General features: G+C 41.4%; 1 protein-coding gene across 1 annotated transcript in view; it reads right to left on the reverse strand.

The window, feature by feature from the left end:
• Positions 1 to 1,383: 1,383 nt before the first annotated feature.
• The window catches only part of LOC112256660 (ryanodine receptor 3), a 162,539-nt gene continuing 144,953 nt past the window's right edge, over positions 1,384 to 18,969 (reverse strand). Inside the window, exons 80-103 of the mRNA XM_024430062.2 lie at positions 18,830 to 18,906; positions 18,640 to 18,713; positions 17,302 to 17,319; positions 16,498 to 16,578; positions 16,227 to 16,315; positions 16,003 to 16,131; positions 15,781 to 15,885; positions 14,992 to 15,073; positions 11,512 to 12,824; positions 10,167 to 10,225; positions 9,804 to 9,978; positions 9,585 to 9,671; positions 9,300 to 9,500; positions 8,872 to 9,002; positions 8,317 to 8,359; positions 8,053 to 8,180; positions 7,890 to 7,950; positions 7,639 to 7,785; positions 7,377 to 7,511; positions 7,035 to 7,191; positions 3,808 to 3,872; positions 3,624 to 3,724; positions 2,935 to 2,986; positions 1,384 to 2,789 (exon numbers count right to left, since the gene is read on the reverse strand). Coding sequence (XP_024285830.1) covers positions 2,694 to 2,789; positions 2,935 to 2,986; positions 3,624 to 3,724; positions 3,808 to 3,872; positions 7,035 to 7,191; positions 7,377 to 7,511; positions 7,639 to 7,785; positions 7,890 to 7,950; positions 8,053 to 8,180; positions 8,317 to 8,359; positions 8,872 to 9,002; positions 9,300 to 9,500; positions 9,585 to 9,671; positions 9,804 to 9,978; positions 10,167 to 10,225; positions 11,512 to 12,824; positions 14,992 to 15,073; positions 15,781 to 15,885; positions 16,003 to 16,131; positions 16,227 to 16,315; positions 16,498 to 16,578; positions 17,302 to 17,319; positions 18,640 to 18,713; positions 18,830 to 18,906 — 3,606 coding nt within the window. The 3' untranslated portion in view covers positions 1,384 to 2,693. The remainder of the gene's footprint in view (positions 2,790 to 2,934; positions 2,987 to 3,623; positions 3,725 to 3,807; positions 3,873 to 7,034; positions 7,192 to 7,376; positions 7,512 to 7,638; positions 7,786 to 7,889; positions 7,951 to 8,052; positions 8,181 to 8,316; positions 8,360 to 8,871; positions 9,003 to 9,299; positions 9,501 to 9,584; positions 9,672 to 9,803; positions 9,979 to 10,166; positions 10,226 to 11,511; positions 12,825 to 14,991; positions 15,074 to 15,780; positions 15,886 to 16,002; positions 16,132 to 16,226; positions 16,316 to 16,497; positions 16,579 to 17,301; positions 17,320 to 18,639; positions 18,714 to 18,829; positions 18,907 to 18,969) is intronic.

Below are 18,969 nucleotides of genomic sequence, written 5' to 3' on the forward strand. Positions count from 1 at the left end.
TGAATTTCAAACACAGATTCAACCACAAAGACCAGGGAGGTTTTCCAATTTCTTGCAAAGAAGGGCACCTATTGGCAGATGGATACAAAAAAAGCAGACATTGCATATTATCAGCAGACATTGAATATTGAATATGCATAAATTAACTTAATGTCCTGAATAAAAAACGTTATGTTTGGGGCAAATCCAACACATCACTGAGTACCACTCTTCATATGGTGGTGGCTGCATCATGTTATGTGTATGCTTGTCATCGGAAAGGACTAGGGAGTTAAGGATAAAAATAAATGGAATAGAGTTAAGCACAGACAAAATCCTAGAGGAAAACCTGGTTGTCTGCTTTCCAACAGACATTGGGAGACAAATTCACCTTTCAGCAGAACAATAACCTAAAACACAAGGCCAAACACACTGGAGTTGCTTACCAAGATTACTTTGAATGTTCCTGAGTGGCCTAGTTACAGTTTTATCTTAAATTGGCTTGAAAATCTATGGCAAGACTTGAACATGGAAGTCTAGCAATGACCTCAACGCCATCAAACACCTTTGGGATGAATTGGAACGCCGACTGCGAGCCAGGCCTAGTCACCCAACATCAGTTCCTGACCTCACTAATGCTCTTGCGGCTGAATCGAAGAAAGTCCCAGCAGCAATGTTCCAACATCTAGTGGAAAGCCTTCCCAGAAGAGTGGAGGCTGTTATAGCAGCAAAGAGGGGACCAACTTTTGGTCATGCAGTGTATGTAAATGAGATATTTCATTTTCAATAAATTTGCCCCCTGAGGTGGGAGGGACATAATACGAACTGACAGGTGGCACTGTGAGTACTAGGGATAAAACTCCCATCGGCCAAGACAGGGAACCAGCCTGCTGATCTCCTGCATGCCTCCTGCACCCAGGTAGGACTGGACTGACCAACACTATTCAGTAGCTACTAGCTAAAATCAAAAGCTAGGACTGATTATACCTTACTGGTATAATCAGTCCTACCTTACTGATAATACAAATTTAAATACTAAATGTGGAGGCTGAATGTGGTAAACCTTCAAAGCCACCCTAGCTAACACCTAACAGTCAGGCCTAAACTGTAGGTTATATTTGTCATTCAAAGAGTGCTTAGGTAAAGGAGAGCCAGGCTCAGCTTCACATGCCCATTATCTTTTAGGGGAAATGACGCAATGCTTAAAAAAAAGAAGCTAAATCCCCTGATATGAACTCACGAGTCACATCGGGAGGTGATTAGGTGTCAGTAAAGGACCAACTGGACAGTGAGATATTACACGCAATTTTGCTGTAGTTTGTACTGTAGGCGACATACTTTGTCCTTAACTATAGCAAAAAAGATAGATAGTAAAATCCAACAAGAAACACTGTGTGAAGTGACTCCAGTTATTTAATTGATTTATTTATTTGTCCTTCAGGGAAATGCACGGTTCAGCAATGCTACTACATACAAATAGCCATACAATAGCAATTTATTTTTTGTTTCAAGGTGTTTAATAAATTCGGACATATGATATACTAAGACGAGTGTGTAATTTATACTCGTTTGCAGTTACACTCTTAGATAAAAAGGTTCTGGATAGAACCAAAAAGGGTTCCATGCTTGCGTCATATATGGCACCCCTTAAGGTTATATATAGAACTGAAATTGGTTCCATATAGAACCCTATATGGAACCCAATGGTTCTATATGGAACCAATGTTGGGTCAGTGAAGAACCCTGGGGTTCTGATCAAAGAACCCTGCAAAAGGCTTCTATATTGAACCTATAAGGTTGCCATACAGTATATGAAGCAAGCAATGCAACCTTTTTGGTTCTATCCTGAGCCTTTTTTTCTAAGTGTAGATTCTGCAGTTGGCAAAATACTCAACACTGCTCATCCATTTTCAAATTAAAAACATAAGCCACAAAGTAATGACTCTGAACAGCTGCTTGTTTCTGGTCCAGGAAAACTACTGCACATCCATTGCAGAAAGAAAAACACATGGTTTTGCATAGCTCCGTTGTAATGTAGATAAGGCACTTCATCAAGTACTTGATTCAGGCATTTTTATCATATAATCAACATTTCCCCTTGTTTAAGTCCTCTATAATCAATACTTCATATCTGAAAGCACATTACTCGAACAACATTTTTTAAACTTTGTTAAATCACATACAGTATGCTCTCTGTAAAAATCTGCCCACCTATCTTTTGGCATAAGTCTCATTTTCAACATTCTTGAAATATTGAAATAGTCTTCTTGTGCATATTGCAACAGGCCAAGACTCACATGTTGTCCCATAACCCCACACAACCCAGTGTTTCTCAAAAAGACCAATAATTGTGCAATGGTTCGGGGTTATGTGGAGGAAAAGGCAACACGTTGTCAAAAAAAAAGAAAAAAATGTTCAAAACTGAAATCTGTCTGGGCAGGTTGTAATATAGTCACTTTCTTGGAGGTTGGCACTGTACCAAAGGTAACATGTACAGGTACATTTGACGTTGATGTGAAAATGGTTATTCCATCACATGGAAGATAGCATCTCCCCTCTCCTCTAGTCTCACACATTTAGAGGAGGCAATAGGCCGGTGAATGGTTACCAACCGTCATCAGCTAGCTGTTAGGAGGAAGTGGGAGTGTACCTGGAGCAGCTCTTTGTAGGACTGTAGTCCAGTCCGTAGGATGACAGCGACCTGTCTGTCAGCTCTATCCAAGCTGGTCCTCATACTGCTTTCTGAAACAGTCTCCAGCAGGGAAAAAGTCCCAGAGCCTCTCCTGGTACATCTTCCACACGTATGACTCCTGGAGGAAGCAGATGAAAAGACTGGTCAATCTATAGCAGCAAATGAGCCGAGCCTAAAAACTGGTGAGTCACAGTTAACTTTGGGTCCTGATATGACAACCTTTTCACAGGACAAAGGGGTCAAAAGAGTGACAAGCGCCATACCTGACCGGTGTGTTCTGTCTCATCTTTGTTGATAAGATACATCAGGAAAAACCTGTCAAGTCAAATAGATTTGAAATACATGAAAATTACCACTTGATCCACAGTCATATTTCACTTGCATCATTCAACATCTCAAAGATCAACTGACCTCTTTCACAACTACAAATGGCTATAACAGGAGGAAATTAAAGCCTCATTCGAGCATAATGTTCTTGATGATCTTATCAATCATCCATGTGTCTTATCCTCAACCATCAGAGTACTGAGTTCCACTGCACACCAAATCAAAATGTATGATGCATACATAAGATGATATCACACAGCTATTTTCCAATCAACCTAAACAAATGAGCTAGTAAGGTTAGCGTTATGTCCTCCTCCAGTTGACTGAGTGGGCAGATGAAGACCACATGGCTTCCTATTTTCCAGCTAGCTAGCACAGAAATAATAGATGAGCACTGAGCTTATAGAGGGTGGAAGAATGCTGGCTGATGGGCACTGTTTAATTTTTTTTTACTGGGGCATAGATACAATCAACTGTTGTGTAAAAGCCATCCATCAGGTGGTTTAATAGTAAACAAGTGGGTATAAATATGCAGGAAGATGAAAGACCTGTCGGCTAATTGATACTTCAGAGACAAAAAAGTCTAGCTTTTAAGTGCCGGGTTACATTCAGTCTAGATACTCACAGGTAGTTGGCCAAGTTGTGCTCTTGTAAGGTGTGTGTCTCAAAGCCGTGAGGCGTCGTGTCAAAGTAGTCATTACCGATGCCACAGATAAAACATTTGGTCTGAGGAGAAAAATAGATGAAACACTCAAACATTGTCTTCTGTTGACCTGCACTACAGATGAAAGTAAACCAAAGTCTCTCACCTCCATATCCTCTTTCACTTGCTCCTGTTGGTCTCTCAGCTCTCCAAAAGCATCAATGATCAGACCTACAGACACACAACCAGTGAAGATGTCTCTTTATGGACAGGGCAACTTAACACAATTCTCCTCCCCCCCACAGCTTTTTGTATTGCAGTGTAAAATATTTCAATGGTTGAACAGCAGCTGACTATGGGAAGCAGCATCACTTTAGGCAGTGGTGTAAAGTACTTAGGTAAAAATACTTTAAAGTACTACTAAAGTATTTTTTTGGAGTAACTGTACTTTACTATATATATATATTGTTAAGGGATTTTTTTAATCAATAATGACTAATTATGTATACATTTCAATCAGGACTGACTAATCAGAATACTATTATGTTACTGTATAGATGTATGAATTTTATTTTAATACTAGGACTGAATATAATGTGTGTAATTATAATCAAGAATTAGAACAATGACTGTCTGTTCCTTGGTAGAAACGAATGAACTTATCGTCAGACTGGCTAGAATGCTTATCTACACAGGAAGGCCTTGGCTTGGTCATAAATTATCTATACTGGTGGGGGTCGATGTAGGAAGGCTTGAGAACTATACTACCATTGTATCGGAGTGGAGGAGGGACGGGACAGTTTGAAACCTAATGACATCATTTTCAGTTTATAACCTGTTGTAAATTGTATCATGTTCAGTACTCTCGAGAATAAATGCTACAGATTGATTTTGAGACTGGTCTCTGTCCATTTTATGCAAATAAGTGTCTTACAAATTCTTAGGAGTGGGCAGAGTGTTTAATTGAATTGGTTAATTAAAACATAAAGGAATTTAATTCCTCTAAAATATATATATATATATATATATATATATATATATACACACACCAGTCAAAATGTACAATCATGTAGTAACCAAAAAAAGTGTTAAAAACAAATCAAAATATATTTTAGATTTGCCTTGATGACAGCTTTGCACACTCTTGGCATTCTCTCAACCAGCTTCACCTGGAATGCTTTTCCAACAGTCTTGAAGGAGTTCCCACATTATGCTGAGGACTTGTTGGCTGCTTTTCCATCACTCTGCGGTCCAACTCATCCCAAACCACCTCAAATTGGGTTGCGGTCAGGGGATAGTGGAGGCCAGGTCATCTGATGCAGCATTCCATCACTCTCCTTCTTGGTCAAATAGCCCTTACACAGCCTGGTGGTGTGTTGGGTCATTGTCCTGTTGAAAAACAAATTATAATCCCACTAAGCGCAAACCAGATGGGATGGCATATTGCTGCAGAATGCTGTGGTAGCCATGCTGGTTAAGTGATCCTTGAATTGTAAATAAATCACTGACAATGTCACTAGCAAAGCACCCCCACACCATAACAGCTCCTCCTCCATGCTTCACGATGGGAACCACACATGCAGAGATCATCCGTTCACCTACTCTGCATCTCACAAAGACACAGCGGTTGGAACCAAAAATCTCAAATTTGGACACATCAGACCAAAGGACATATTTCCACCGGTATAATGTTCATTGCTCATGTTTCTTGGCCCAAGCAAGTCTCTTCTTCTGATTGGTGTCCTTTAGTAGTGGTTTCTTTGCAGCAATTCGACCATGAAGGCCATGATTCACGCAGTCTCCTCTGAACAGTTGATGTTGAGATGTGTCTGTTACTTGAACTCTGTGAAGCATTTATTTGGGCTGCAATTTCTGAGGCTGGTAACTAATGAACTTATCCTCTGCAGCAGAGGTAACTCTGGGTCTTCCTTCCCTGTGGCGGTCCTCATGAGAGCCAGTTTCATCATAGCGCTTGATGGTTTTTGCGACTGCACTTGAAGAAACGTTCAAAGTTCTTGACATTTCCGCATTGACTGACCTTAAAGTGATGATGGACTGTCGTTTCTCTTTGTTTATTTGAGCTGTTCTTGCCATAATATGGACTTGGTCTTTTACCAAATAGGGCTATCTTATGTATATCAACCCTACCTTGTCACAACACAACTGATTGGCTCAAATGGATTAAGAAGGAAAGAAATTCCTTTTAAATTAACTTTTAACAAGGCACACCTGTTAATTGAAATGCATTCCAGGTGACTTCCTCATGAAGCTGGTTAAAATAATGCCATGAGTGTGCAAAGCTGTCATCAAGGCAAAGGGTGGGTACTTTGAAGAATGTCAAATATATTTGTTTAACACTTTTTTGGTTAGTACATGATTCCATGTGTTATTTCATAGTTTTGATGTCTTTAATATTATTCTACAATGTAGAAATGAGTACAAATAAAGAAAAACCCTTGAAGATGTGTCCAATCTTTTGACTGGAACTGAATATTGTTTTTGTCCCTTTTCTTCCCAATTTCGTGATATCCAATTGGTACAGTAGTCTGTAGTAACTCCTCTAGCACAACCATTTATTTTTTTGACAACTTTTACTTCACTACATTCCTCAAGAAAATAATGTACTTTTTATTCCAAACATTTTCCCTGACAACCAAAAGTATTTTTTTTGATTGCTTAGCAGGACAAGAAAGTTGTCAAATAATTCACGCACTTATCAATAGAACATGTGGTCATCACTACTGCCTCTGGCCTGGTGGACTCACTAAACACAAATAGTTTTGAAATTATTTATACTTTTACTTTAGGTACTTAGTATATTTTAGCAATTACATTTACTTTTGATACTTAAGTATATTTAAAACCAAATACTTTTCGACTTTTACTCAAGTAGGATTTTACTGGGTGACTCACTTTTACTTGAGTAACTTTCTATTAAGGTATCTATACTTTTACTTGAGTAACTTTCTATTAAGGTATCTATACTTTTACTTGTTTTAGGGTAAAGGCTGTATCTGTCTGTGTGTTCTAGACTTACTGTGAGGTGAGCAGTCAGTTTGAGTGTCTGTGGGAGAGACATGAGGCTGACTGATTGTCTCTGTCTGAGGTGGAAAAACCATTGGAAAGTTTGAGGCTTTCTGACTGTGAGAGAAACATTAAGGGCCTGTGTGTAAGGGCCTGGTGGAGACAGACAGACCGAGTTATGGGTCTCTCTCTATGGGTGATTAATCCTCTCCCTACACAGCCCGTTTCACAGCCCCTTCCAGCCCATAGGGAGCAGGGTGACTTTGACACCAGGGAGCCAGAGTGACACTGACCCTGCTGGGTCTCACCCTGGTCCCCTTCGCTGTCCCAGATACTGCCTCCTGTGATCCAGATTAGTACAGTACGTACCCTGTATGATGGCCAGCAGGATGACGATGACAAAGAAGAAGAAGGTGATGTCGAAGAGGATGCGATAGAGCTCGTACGGGTCGCCCGCGGGGTCCTCGATCTCATCCCCGATTCCACCCCCTGCCCTCACACCAACGTACATGTGGAACAGGTAGCACTGATGGAGGAGAGAGAGACAGAGAGAAGGTGAGAAAGAGAGTGACGCTGAATGGAAATGCAATAGATCAATTCACAAGGCACCAAACAGGATTGTTAAACTGGGCTGGTGTTAAATTTATTGATTTATTTTTTAACTAGTGTGGCCTCCACATTATGATGTTAGTGAAAAATCCAAGGACTCACAGTCATCATGTCATCACACTTCATATCGGGCTGGTTGTCATCCTCACTCTTGTTGTAGAATTTGCGGAAGAAGTTGAAGGCCACCACAGTGTACAGATAGACCACCACCGCCAGGAGACCTACAGTCAGAACCAGCTGAGACAGAGAATACCTCAGGTTACTTCCACTGTGATGTACTTTATCTCTATGGTTAATACCAAGGCAGAACTAGAGCTCTGACTCAACACTGACCCCTGTTGCCTGGTGGCCAAACTGCACCCACCTGTTTGCCATTGTGGGTGACCGAGGACAGTATGGTCCGGAGGGTCTTGAAGCCCATGGCGATGTCCAACAGATGGGCAGCGAAGAAGAAGTTGTTGTAGTGACCCAGGATGGACATGGTGGTGTACCACACCAGGTACAGGAACGACTGCAGGGACACACAACATAGAAACAGATCAGTCAGATCAAGTCAACAATAATGTGGTGTTATCATATACCAAATTATGCTCTTTGTAAATGTGGAACACTTACATTGTCTGTAAACACCACACCCATTTTCCAGCACTGGTACTTGGTGTCAATAGAGCTCAACCTGTCAAAAGAGGTGGATTGATGTGAATGGTACTGTTTTTGACTTCACTCTGTGTATGCTAACTCGACAACTCTATTATAGGCCACTCTCCCAGGGTCTCACCAGGACACCAGCGATGCCTCCTTCACCACCGTCTCCTCCGTGGGGTTGAAGTCCAGAGCACTCTTATCCAGCCCCAGCAGCTCTGCTATCCTCTCTGCTCCATACAGATCTCCATACTTATTGATCACCTAACAGCAGCAGGCCATGATAACAAGGAGAAACAGAGTAAATAGTAGAAATAGTATGTGCATGTTCAAGTCATATTGATCTGGTGAATAATTCATAAAAATTCCACCAATAATTAATTAAATACTGTCTACTTACCTTGCGTTTCACAAACTTGTCCCAGTAGTTATTAGGGAAGGAACTACACAAAAGAGGATGGAAAATATCATTATTACAATGAGAAGGTACAAGACAGGGAGTTAAACAAAAACCTTGGTATAAACAAGTAAACCACAATCTGAAAACTACATTCAAATACCAAAAAGTTGATGATTATAGTTTGCGGGGACGATTATAGTGTGTGGTGATGATTATAGTTTGCGGTGATTATAGTTCGCGGTGACGATTATAGCTTGCGGTGATGATTATAGCTTGCGGTGATGATTATAGCTTGCGGTGATGATTATAGTTTGCGGTGATGATTATAGCTTGCGGTGATGATTATAGTTTGCGGTGATGATTATAGTTTGCGGTGATGATTATAGTTTGCGGTGATGATTATAGTTTGCGGTGATGATTATAGTTTGCGTTGATGATTATAGCTTGCGGTGATGATTATAGTTTGCGTTGATGATTATAGCTTGCGGTGATGATTATAGTTTGCGGTGATTATAGTTTGCGGTGATGATTATAGTTATGCTCTATATGACTCACGGGGTGTTGATGACGAGGCGGTCCCACTGCCCTTTGATGTCATCGTCTGACGGCTGCTCTGTGATGTAGAGGCCGTCAAATTCCAACTTCCTGGCGATCTCCTTCTCTCTCTTGAACACCACCAGAGGCACCTTGGGGACACGGACAGACACACAGACAGAACATTAGATCACAGCCCCACAAGGTACTGTCTGAGATAATATCATCACACGCTGGTGTTTACCAAATACACCTTCAGAAAAAGGGGGAATAATGTATTGATGGTATATTAGTTCCCATATTACAATATAAAGGACTTCTTGAAAACTGCTGTGTTTATTACTAGTCCATTATAATGATGAAACATTTATTCTCAAGGGATATTATAAATATTTTGGTATGTGTGCATTTAAGTTAGTTATCTGTATGAGTGTGTTTGAAAAATTTACCTTTAGGTAGTAGTATCCCACCACACACAGGAAAGAGATGACTGTGTGTAGTATGGCCAAGAAGCGCAGTGTAGGTGCCATGTAGCCGGTGCTCTCCTGCAGGACAAAATACTCCATCCCACCTTCATCATCCTGTTCATCAGTAGCTCCACCTCCATTCCAGGGATCTGGATCATCGTCATCCCCGTCATCTCCAGTCACCTGACACAACACACGCTCAGTGTATATCCATGACAGCCCAATAGTAACACTGTGCTCTATTTGATTAGATAGGGTTTGACTTACTTTGTAGAAGAGCAGAATAAAGTTTATGGCAAATGCAACAAACAATGCCAAGAAACGCAGGTTGTAGAAGTTTCTGGCCAGATAGTTCTGAAAAACACATACAAGCATATATTAGACAATAATATGCCATACAGCATGCAACACCACAAACACTAATGTGCTATTATGATAACAGGGCTAAATGATGTGAATGGGTATAGCATCAGTATGTGGTTTCACCAGCATCTTGGTCTGGTAGATGTCCAGGCTAGAGAAGAAGCTGGCCATGAACTCCTCTGGAGACTCTTTCTTCAGTCCCGGTCTCTTCTTGGGGGCCTTCTTCTCCTCCTGTGAGGGCTCTGGGGGAGCCTCCTCTTTGACTTTGTCCTGGTCCTTCTTCTCCCCATCCTCTGGGCTGTAGACAAACACACACCATTAAACAGGGTGATGCACAAACAGACCAACAGACAACAAGCACCCTCACCAAATCAGTTCAGCTTCCAGCAGGAGCAAAACAAATGCTGTTACGGCTCAGTCAGGTAGGGCATCTTGTGTTCACACTGAGAATCAAATCAAAGATCAAGGACACATTAGGCCACTCACTCTGATTTCTCTGGCTCGGCTTTGTGGTCTCCGTTGGTAGGCTCCTTAGTCGCAGCCTCCTTCAAGAAACACATGGAATCCTGGTAAACCCATTCATGTTCATAATGGAAATAATTAAATAAAAACTTTGGTACACTTTTTCTGTGAGCATACTGATGGACAAATCTGAAGAAATGTTTTAAAATCGCCAAAGCGTTTGTCTACAATGTGAGCGTTTGATATTGTACTATATTTAGTCTTTGGGGTTACTGTTTTTTTTATATACACATTTCATTAATCAAACCATGTGAATATATGTTCCAAATTCAATTCCAAGACTGTTGGAAAAGCATTCCAGGTGAAGCTGGTTGAGAGAATGCCAAGAGGATGCTAAGCTTTCAAGGCAAAGGGTGGCTACTTTGAAGAATGTCAAATATAAAATGTTTTGATTTGTTTAACACTTTTTTGGTTACTACATGATTCCATATGTGTCATTTCATAGTTGTGACGTCTTCACTATTACTCTACAATGTAGAAAATAGTAAAATAAAAAAATAAAAAAAACATATGCTCTGACATATACCGTGAACTGTGGGACCTTATATAGACAGGTTTGTGCCTTTCCAAATCATGTCCAATAAATTGACTTTACCACAGACTTTACCACTTCATTCAAGTTGTAGAAACATCTCAAGGATGATCAATGGAAACAGGATGCACTTGAGCTCAATTTCGAGTCTCATTGCAAAGGGTCTGAATACTTATGTAAATAAGGTATCTTATTTTTTTTATACATTTGCAAACATTTCTAAAGACATATTTTCGATTTTCATTATGGGGTAGTGTGTGTAGATTGATGAGGAAATGTTTTTATTTAATCCATTTTAGAATAAGGCTGTAATGTAACTTGTTTGCTGAAGCGCGAAGGCCCATCTGAACTCCCTCCTGTATTCACATGACTTGATTAATTAAATGTGTAAAAAAAAAACTCACTCAATGTGTCCAAAGACTAAATATAGTGTGATACAGAAACTGCTGTAGGTCACAAACGACAATGAGTTGAATCATACATTTGGCATATTTAGAACAGGTCAAATAACAATACTATATGGTTTTAGTCATTTGAATGATTTTCACATTTTCTCCAAATTCTAACTTTGACTGACACTGTCAATGTGGCCTGTCTATAGACACCAAATGTCATGCATTTACACCAAACAGAATTTGTTCTGTGGCACATTGAGAAGAATGGCTTAAACTACAGTTCATTTTCAGTGACATACACATAACAGAGGCCTGATTTTACACAGATGACATTACTCTTGTAATAAATCTGAATGTGTGATTTCTGAGGATATTCAGATACCTTGGCCTTCTTCTGCTTGACGGCACTGGCTAAAGAGGGGGCGTCGACCCCCACCACCTCACCCATGTCCCCCAGACCTGGCTCGGGCGCATGCTTTCCCCCCTGGCTCTTGGTTTGGATGTTAAGCAGCTCAGCCATCAGATCTGCCTCTGCCTTGTCCCCCTGGCCCATGTGGCCCATCTCTGCCACAGATGACGCCTCACTCGCCTCCATCTTCTCTGTCTCCAGCACATCACCATGGATACCAAACTGTGTGGGGTCGGGCATGTTCCCCAGGATGTCTGTGACCTTCATGTTCTTGGCCCCCTCCACCAGGCCGCCGCCAAACATGGAGGACCACAGGATATGGAAGAAGCCCCACACCAGGTTGTAAAGGAAGCGGAAGACGCCAGTGATAATCATCCAGAAGAATGAGAAGAAGCCTTGGACCATCTCCCTCACACTCATCTTCCTGAACCTCCTGTACTGCCGCCTCATACTTTTGAAGGTCAGCAGCTGGCGGAAGCTGAACAGGTTCTTCCTCATGGAGACGCAGGAGTTGGTGAAGGCGGAGTGAGACTCCATCATGCTCTCCTCCTCTTCCTCCTCAGGCTCCTCCGTCACACTCTGGCTGTCCTCGTCGTCCTCCTCGGGACGCTCCACTGCGTCAGGCTCAGAGATCTGTGAGGCCAGCTGCATCTCAAATATGGTGTCCTCACAGAAGTTGACAAACAGCTCCATCTTCTCGCTCTCTCCACCCTCATTCACCACGTCAAAGATAAACTGTCTCTTAGACTCTTTGACTTGGGGCTTCTCCCACTGTGTACGACTAGACTCGCTGATCTCAAAGTAGACCCTCTCGATGCGCTTGGCTCCACCCATAATCTCTATGCGGCCCAGGTAGGGCTCGAAGTAGTTTATCACGCTCTCGGCCAGGTCCAGGAAGGTGGCCAGACGGGCGTCGTGAGGCATGTGTTCTGACAGGTTGGTGAGCAGGACCGCCACGTTAAAGCCAATGTCCTTGGCCGGCTCATGAAAGCGCTTCACAAACTCCTCGTAGTTGAACATGTCGTTCTCATCAGCCTCGGCACAGGAGAGCAAGAACTCGATCTCTGACTGGGAGTACTGCTTCTGGTTCTCCATGGACTTCTGGAACTCCTTCTTGGAGATCACTCCCTTGCTCTCCGGGTCGTACTCCTTGAAGTTGTCCGATGTGGTCAGGTCTTTGAGTTTGAGGAACATGTCGAAGAACTTGAGGATCATCTCCACATTGCTGGAGGACTCCACCAGGGTGTCCACCATCTGTTTCCCGATGGTTCCATTGACAACGTTACCTGTGGGGTTACTAAAGTTTAGAACACATGTCAAACACAAAGGATTCGGTCCGTGACACATTTCTATCTGTCCCACGCAATGATTTGGGTTGTCAATTCATTTTGGCCTGCTTACATACTGCCTTGCTGCACTACAAGTTAGCAAGCACTGCCAGCATGCAGCACGACAAATGGCAGTGGATTGCCATACCCACACACAAGCCAGCCAGTGCGCTGTATCATATAATCACTAATGGCACTGACCAAATCTTCTACCGGACCGAAAGTTTAAAAGTGTTGTAGGCTAAATGTCCATGCCAAGTTCTGGTTCCAACGGGTCATTGCTGTAGCCTACAGAACATGTCATCTTGGTTGTCAAAAAGTTATAAGATGAAGTATTCACATGTGGGTATAAATTACTACTAAAGGACAATAGGACACAAGCGAGTATAAATGAGTCAACAGCTGAGTCATCTACTTTATGAAATTAAGATGACATATGTCATTGTTTTAAGATGGTCATACCATGGATCATTTAGCTTTGTTTTAGAATTTTAGGACCCCTTTAGGTATCAAAACTGCCTTCATACTTCCATTTATTTTTTAAAACCGGTACCTGTTAGTCACAGGAGTCGTAGAGCAAATCGGAAAAAACATCGTGTTCATGAGAATCTCCCCTTTCCATAGAGTCTTGTAAGTCAAATCGTTTGGATGCTTCAGACATTTTCGTGAGAAGATCGATTTTCGGGTCTGACAAACACCGTTCTAGTTCTGACACATTTCACCGGAGGAAAATGTGGATTGAGAAGCATCCAATGCAAAAAAAACATTGATATCTCTAGATTAAATTGACAGATTTTGATGATTATTTTATTATGTTACTTATGGCAAAAACGAAAGTAGGGTGGTTGGTCAGGGTTGATGAGTAGGTGCTTAACACGAACATCTAGCAACCCAATGGATGCAATTTCGAATCTTATCACGGACAACTTTAGCATTTTAGCTAATTAGCAACTTTCCCCTACGTACTACTTTTTAGCTACTTTGCAACTACTTAGCATGTCAGCTAACCCTTCCCTAACCTTAACTATTATAGCTAACCCTAACCTTAACCCTTTAAGCTAACTCCTAAACTTAACCCTAACCTCTAAACCCTATCCTAGCTAACGTCAGCAACCTAGCTAGAATTCTTAGCATATCGTATGTTTTGCAGATTCGCAACATATAGTACGTTTTGCGAATTCGTAACATATTGTATGTTTTGCAACTTTCAATATATAATACATATTGCAATTTGTAACATATATGAAATGGGTGATGGACACCCACAAATTAATACATTAAAAACCTGTTTTCGTTTTGTCCTTATGGGGTATTGTGTGTAGATTGATGAGGATTATTTTTTATTTAATCAATGTTAGAATAAAGCTGTAAGCAACAAAATGTAGAAAAAGTGAAGGGGTCTGAATAATTTCAGAATGCACTGTATGTATCTCTTGTTTTAATATGTTAAAATGCTATATATAGCACCCTATGTACATCTCGGGGCGGCAGGGTAGCCTAGTGGTTAGAGCGTTGGACTAGTAACCGAAAAGTTGCAAGTTCGAATCTCCGAGCTGACAAGGTACAAATCTGTCGTTCTGCCCCTGAACAGGCAGTTAACCCACTGTTCCTAGGCCGTCATTGAAAATAAGAAGTTGTTCTTAACTGACTTGCCTAGTAAAATAAAGGTACATTTTTTTACAAAAATAAGTGGACATTATAAAGGGACCTATTATTTGAAATAAAATAATGGCCAGTTTGGGTCACAGTTGTATGCAGGTTTTTTGATGTTGTAAAAACAAACATAATAGGGTATGTCAGGCCCACGAATTCGTTGTGTTTTTTCAATACGGCCCATGGTCTGATTGAGTTTGACACCCCTGGTTTAGAACAAACAATAGAAAGTACAAAGTAACCATAATACAATCTGCTAATTGAATTGTCCAAGTAGAATGGATAGGTGTTTGATGTCATGTAATATCATTTCAAGTAAATAGATCTCTTTAAAGGGTTTTAGGCACAAAATGGATAAAATAGATAGAGCATATGCTGGTAGCGAGTGTTCTATCAGTGCCTCTAGATATCTAGATATAGACCACAAGGTGTTCTGTGATGAGTCACGACTGAGATGAATAGGTAATAGAACCTTCCAGAAGGGAGAGCATCATCACGATCATGTCCTTCTGCAGGTCCAGCAGCTCCTTCAATAACTCAATCTGACTTGAATCCTGGGGGAGAGGAAACGAAAGCAACTTTGTGACACATCCTTCACCACATCAAAAAGGTTAGCGCAGCTCTCTGTCTGGGGCCAGTCCGCCGCTAATATCCCAGCATGGCATTTGGAGAGATCAAGGCCCTCTGAGAGCGCTAGGTCCCAGCCATCCATCAGCACACAGGCTAATGTCATTCTGTCGGGCCCAAGCAGATGGCTGGGAGGGGCTGACTCATTTTGGGCCTCCTTTGAGCCGGCTCACAGCACATAATAAATCTGAGGAGGGACTTTGATTAGCTTAATCAAAACGCGCCCAGCCGCCCTGTCAATCTGTCCACCTGCAACCAGCCCTGCCCCTCTGGATAACCCTGAGATAAACTAAGACGGTACAAGAAGTTTCATTCTGATCCCATCTGGGTTATTGGCTACAAAGCACATCTAAGGTGTCTGGCTGTGCGAGTGATGGATCTTTCAAATTAAGGCAGAGAGAAAAGCCTGTCAACTAGGCAGAGAGAAAAGCCTGTCAACATGCTGCAGAGTACATCTCTGAGTTAAGAGAGACCTCTAGTGGCAACACAGCGGATTGTTGAACTCTCTATCCACATATAGTTTGATGTTGCATTACATGAATCAGATTCTATTCAATTTCATATCTGATGACATAGATTGAATATTGGTTGAGTAAAAGTAAGTTGATTAGGAAATTGTACTGAGTTGTATTACCTGTGACAGCTTCATCTGCATATTGGCAAACACATGCAGGAATCCCACCACTGCATCCCATAGCCTGCTGTGTGCCAGACTCTGCTGGTTCCCAATACACGGGCCCTGGCGTCACAAAGAGAAGATCACTAAAGTCAAGACGATTGAATCACCATGATTAACCATACAACACATTCCTGTCTGTGAAGGCTAGTTTCTTCCAACCCAAGAGTCTTGTGTTACCTGTATGTACTCAGTGAGAGAGTTGAAAATCTGCTTGGCCACAGCCAGGGCTTTGGAGAAGTTCCGCTGGCCAGCCTCATCCATGATGTCTTTCCCAGAGTAGTACCAGTAGAAATCACTGATGGATTCCTAATATTGGACAAATCAACATGGAACACATGATACTGTAAACAGACATTACACACAAAGCATATACGGAGTGAAGGTGGGGGATAGTATTTTACCTGCAGACGGAGCAGGTAGTCCACAGTGCTGATGATGATATTTACTGTGGTCGTGTTCCCTGTTTGAGTCCGCAGGAAGTTTTGAAAGTCTGAAGGAAGAGAAAGTGGTCAAATACCAATGAATGGTTAGAGGATCAGGTAATGATATACATAGTACATTGTGGGCAGTAAACACAAATAATACGGATCAGAACTAAATACACAAGTCACAGGTAGGCTAGAGTACCTTAACCAGTATTGAGGTAAGGTGTTCTAGAAAGTTTGGACGTACCGTTGTTGTGTCCCTCACAGAGCAGTTGCAGAAACCTAAAGAGATCCTTAGTGAACTCATCGTTTTGCAGTACTTTGGAACCTGGACACAGGAGATGAGATTGACGACTGTCCCCTTTGGTTAGGGGGGGGGGCTAGAAATCAGGCAACCCCCTCAACCTGATCTAACACAAGCTTACAAAATGGCTAGCATAACTTTCACTTCAATACAAAGCTGCTGTCTAGCTCATAGACTAGGAGACGTTTGTCATGAAAGTATATGCTCCCTCTATGAGATATTAATATCACTTTGACATGATATACAGTACATACTGTATGCAGGGAAGGATGTTCAGTATACAACTGCATGGCAGAGCTTTGTTGTTCTGTACTTCAGATACAAGCAAAGCTTTGGGAATGTTATTCTTATTCCTAATTTACTTTATCAAGTAATATTGGTTAGTAGTATCAACAAAAAAGAGACAGACAAGTTTCCAGATAGACCACAAGCACTAACTTTGTATAGGAGGAGACCACAAGCACTAACTTTGTACAGGAGGAGACCACAAGCACTAACTTTGTATAGGAGGAGACCACAAGCACTAACGTTGTATAGGAGGAGAGAGAGTTAAGAGTCAGTCTGGGTCTGATGCTATGGATTGAACAATCTGACCATATGTCTTATTGGAGCATGCATTTGTTCCTTCAGATCAGTATTTTATTATTACATTCCAGACAGAGGGGAGGGGGAAGGGGTGGGAGCCGGACGGAGAGCAATCAGGATGGCAGCATTGCGAAATGAGTAGAATCTAAACCATGTATTTACCCCGCTCACTCACGTTGACTGCGACCGATGAGTTAAAAAATGATAAGAAGAAACAAACAAAAAAAGCAGACATAAGCAAAGGAGAAGACATTGAGTTTCAATAAGAAGTAAGGAAGAAGAAGAGATCCATATCGACATCACTTTAGGCGTTGGACATACAGTAGACATGCGGTTAAGAGTCTCAGGTAGGTAGGTCTACAGGTTCTGCTGCACAGTTTGGCAGGACTGGTGTGGGACAGGGGGTGAGAAACACTACAGGATTGCAGTCACCATCACTTATGCCTGGTTACATGAGGTGGGAATGAGCTGGAGTATCTAGGAGAACATAGCCATTTACTGTATGCACTCCATTAGATCCAACCGCTTCGATGGTGGGTGATCTATTGTGTATAGATCTGTTTTCTATCTTGTTGACAGACAGTGCTCAGATGTCACATGACTGAGGAACATACAGTAGCACGGGCTCATGAACACAGACACAATGACATGCGTGACAATGAGATGAGCTTTTTCATCACAAACATAAGAGTGAACGTGGTGCGCTAATGCTGCACCATGTATCTGTAGTAGCCCTATCACAGGCCTTCTTCTAACACAACAATGGCATGGGCCAATCATTAGCTGGTGGGTTGGACATCGGCTGACCAATCGTAATGACAGGTGGTGTATCCTTATGGACTGCTGTTATTGCTTGCTTATAAATATGAAGGAATAGCCTCCAGATGTAATCTTGACATGACCTCCATCACAAGGTTCAGTAAGTCTCCATTAATGAATTCAGTTTCTCTCTGGGCCGATTCAGAATTTCCAACAAGGTGTTAATAGGAACACAGTGACCACTTGGTGTAGCACAAGCAGTAAAAGCAACCCACCAAAAATCATATTAGTTGAATAATGACATTTTAGACAGGCTTTGTCTGTGAGCATTAACTGGTTGGTAATCAGAAGACAGGCAATTTATGACCCTGTGGCTGGGTGAGAGGAAGTGGGAGGGGTCAGATGAAATCAACATGGAGTCTTTAGAATTATATATTTTTTATCTACTTAATATTTATATTTTCTACTTGTTTAAGGTTTTAGACATTACAAATCTGTACGGAGTATCATGGTTCAGCATTCGCCAATAGCACCAAGTGGACGTGACTCTCAAAGGTAAGAAAATAAATTGTTATCTTATAATCAAAACACATCTACAATTACTTTTCATTAACACAAAACAATTCTAAGATATGCATGTATTTAATATATCAGAATTCAAATGTCATTCCTTTCTGACAGGAAAGAGAGATTACTGTGCATATGTCTGTCTGAGGTAGTCTAGTGTTTCCCCTCACTTACTTGATCCTTCCTCAGTCACCATCCCAAGACCTTCCGCTTTGTTTTGCCTTTCAAATGCATTCAAATCCAGGACACTAATGAATTTGAAGGAAAGAGAGCCAACGTGGTTTATATCTTTTAACATGTATAGTTTTGCTCTGTTTGAATGTCAGTCAAAGATTAGTTTTTTTGTGTTGTGATATCATTTTACCTGCAAGACTGCATGAGTCCTGACAAACTCTTGAAAAAGCCAGCATCTCCTTTTTCCTTCAGATAGTCAAGCATTTTCTACAAAAAAGGAAATACACAAAACAAATTGAGCTGTACTGTGCCACTGTACATACTGAAAAG

The sequence above is a fragment of the Oncorhynchus tshawytscha genome, linkage group LG08 (genome assembly GCF_018296145.1).
Source record: "Oncorhynchus tshawytscha isolate Ot180627B linkage group LG08, Otsh_v2.0, whole genome shotgun sequence".
Classification (NCBI taxonomy): domain Eukaryota; kingdom Metazoa; phylum Chordata; class Actinopteri; order Salmoniformes; family Salmonidae; genus Oncorhynchus; species Oncorhynchus tshawytscha.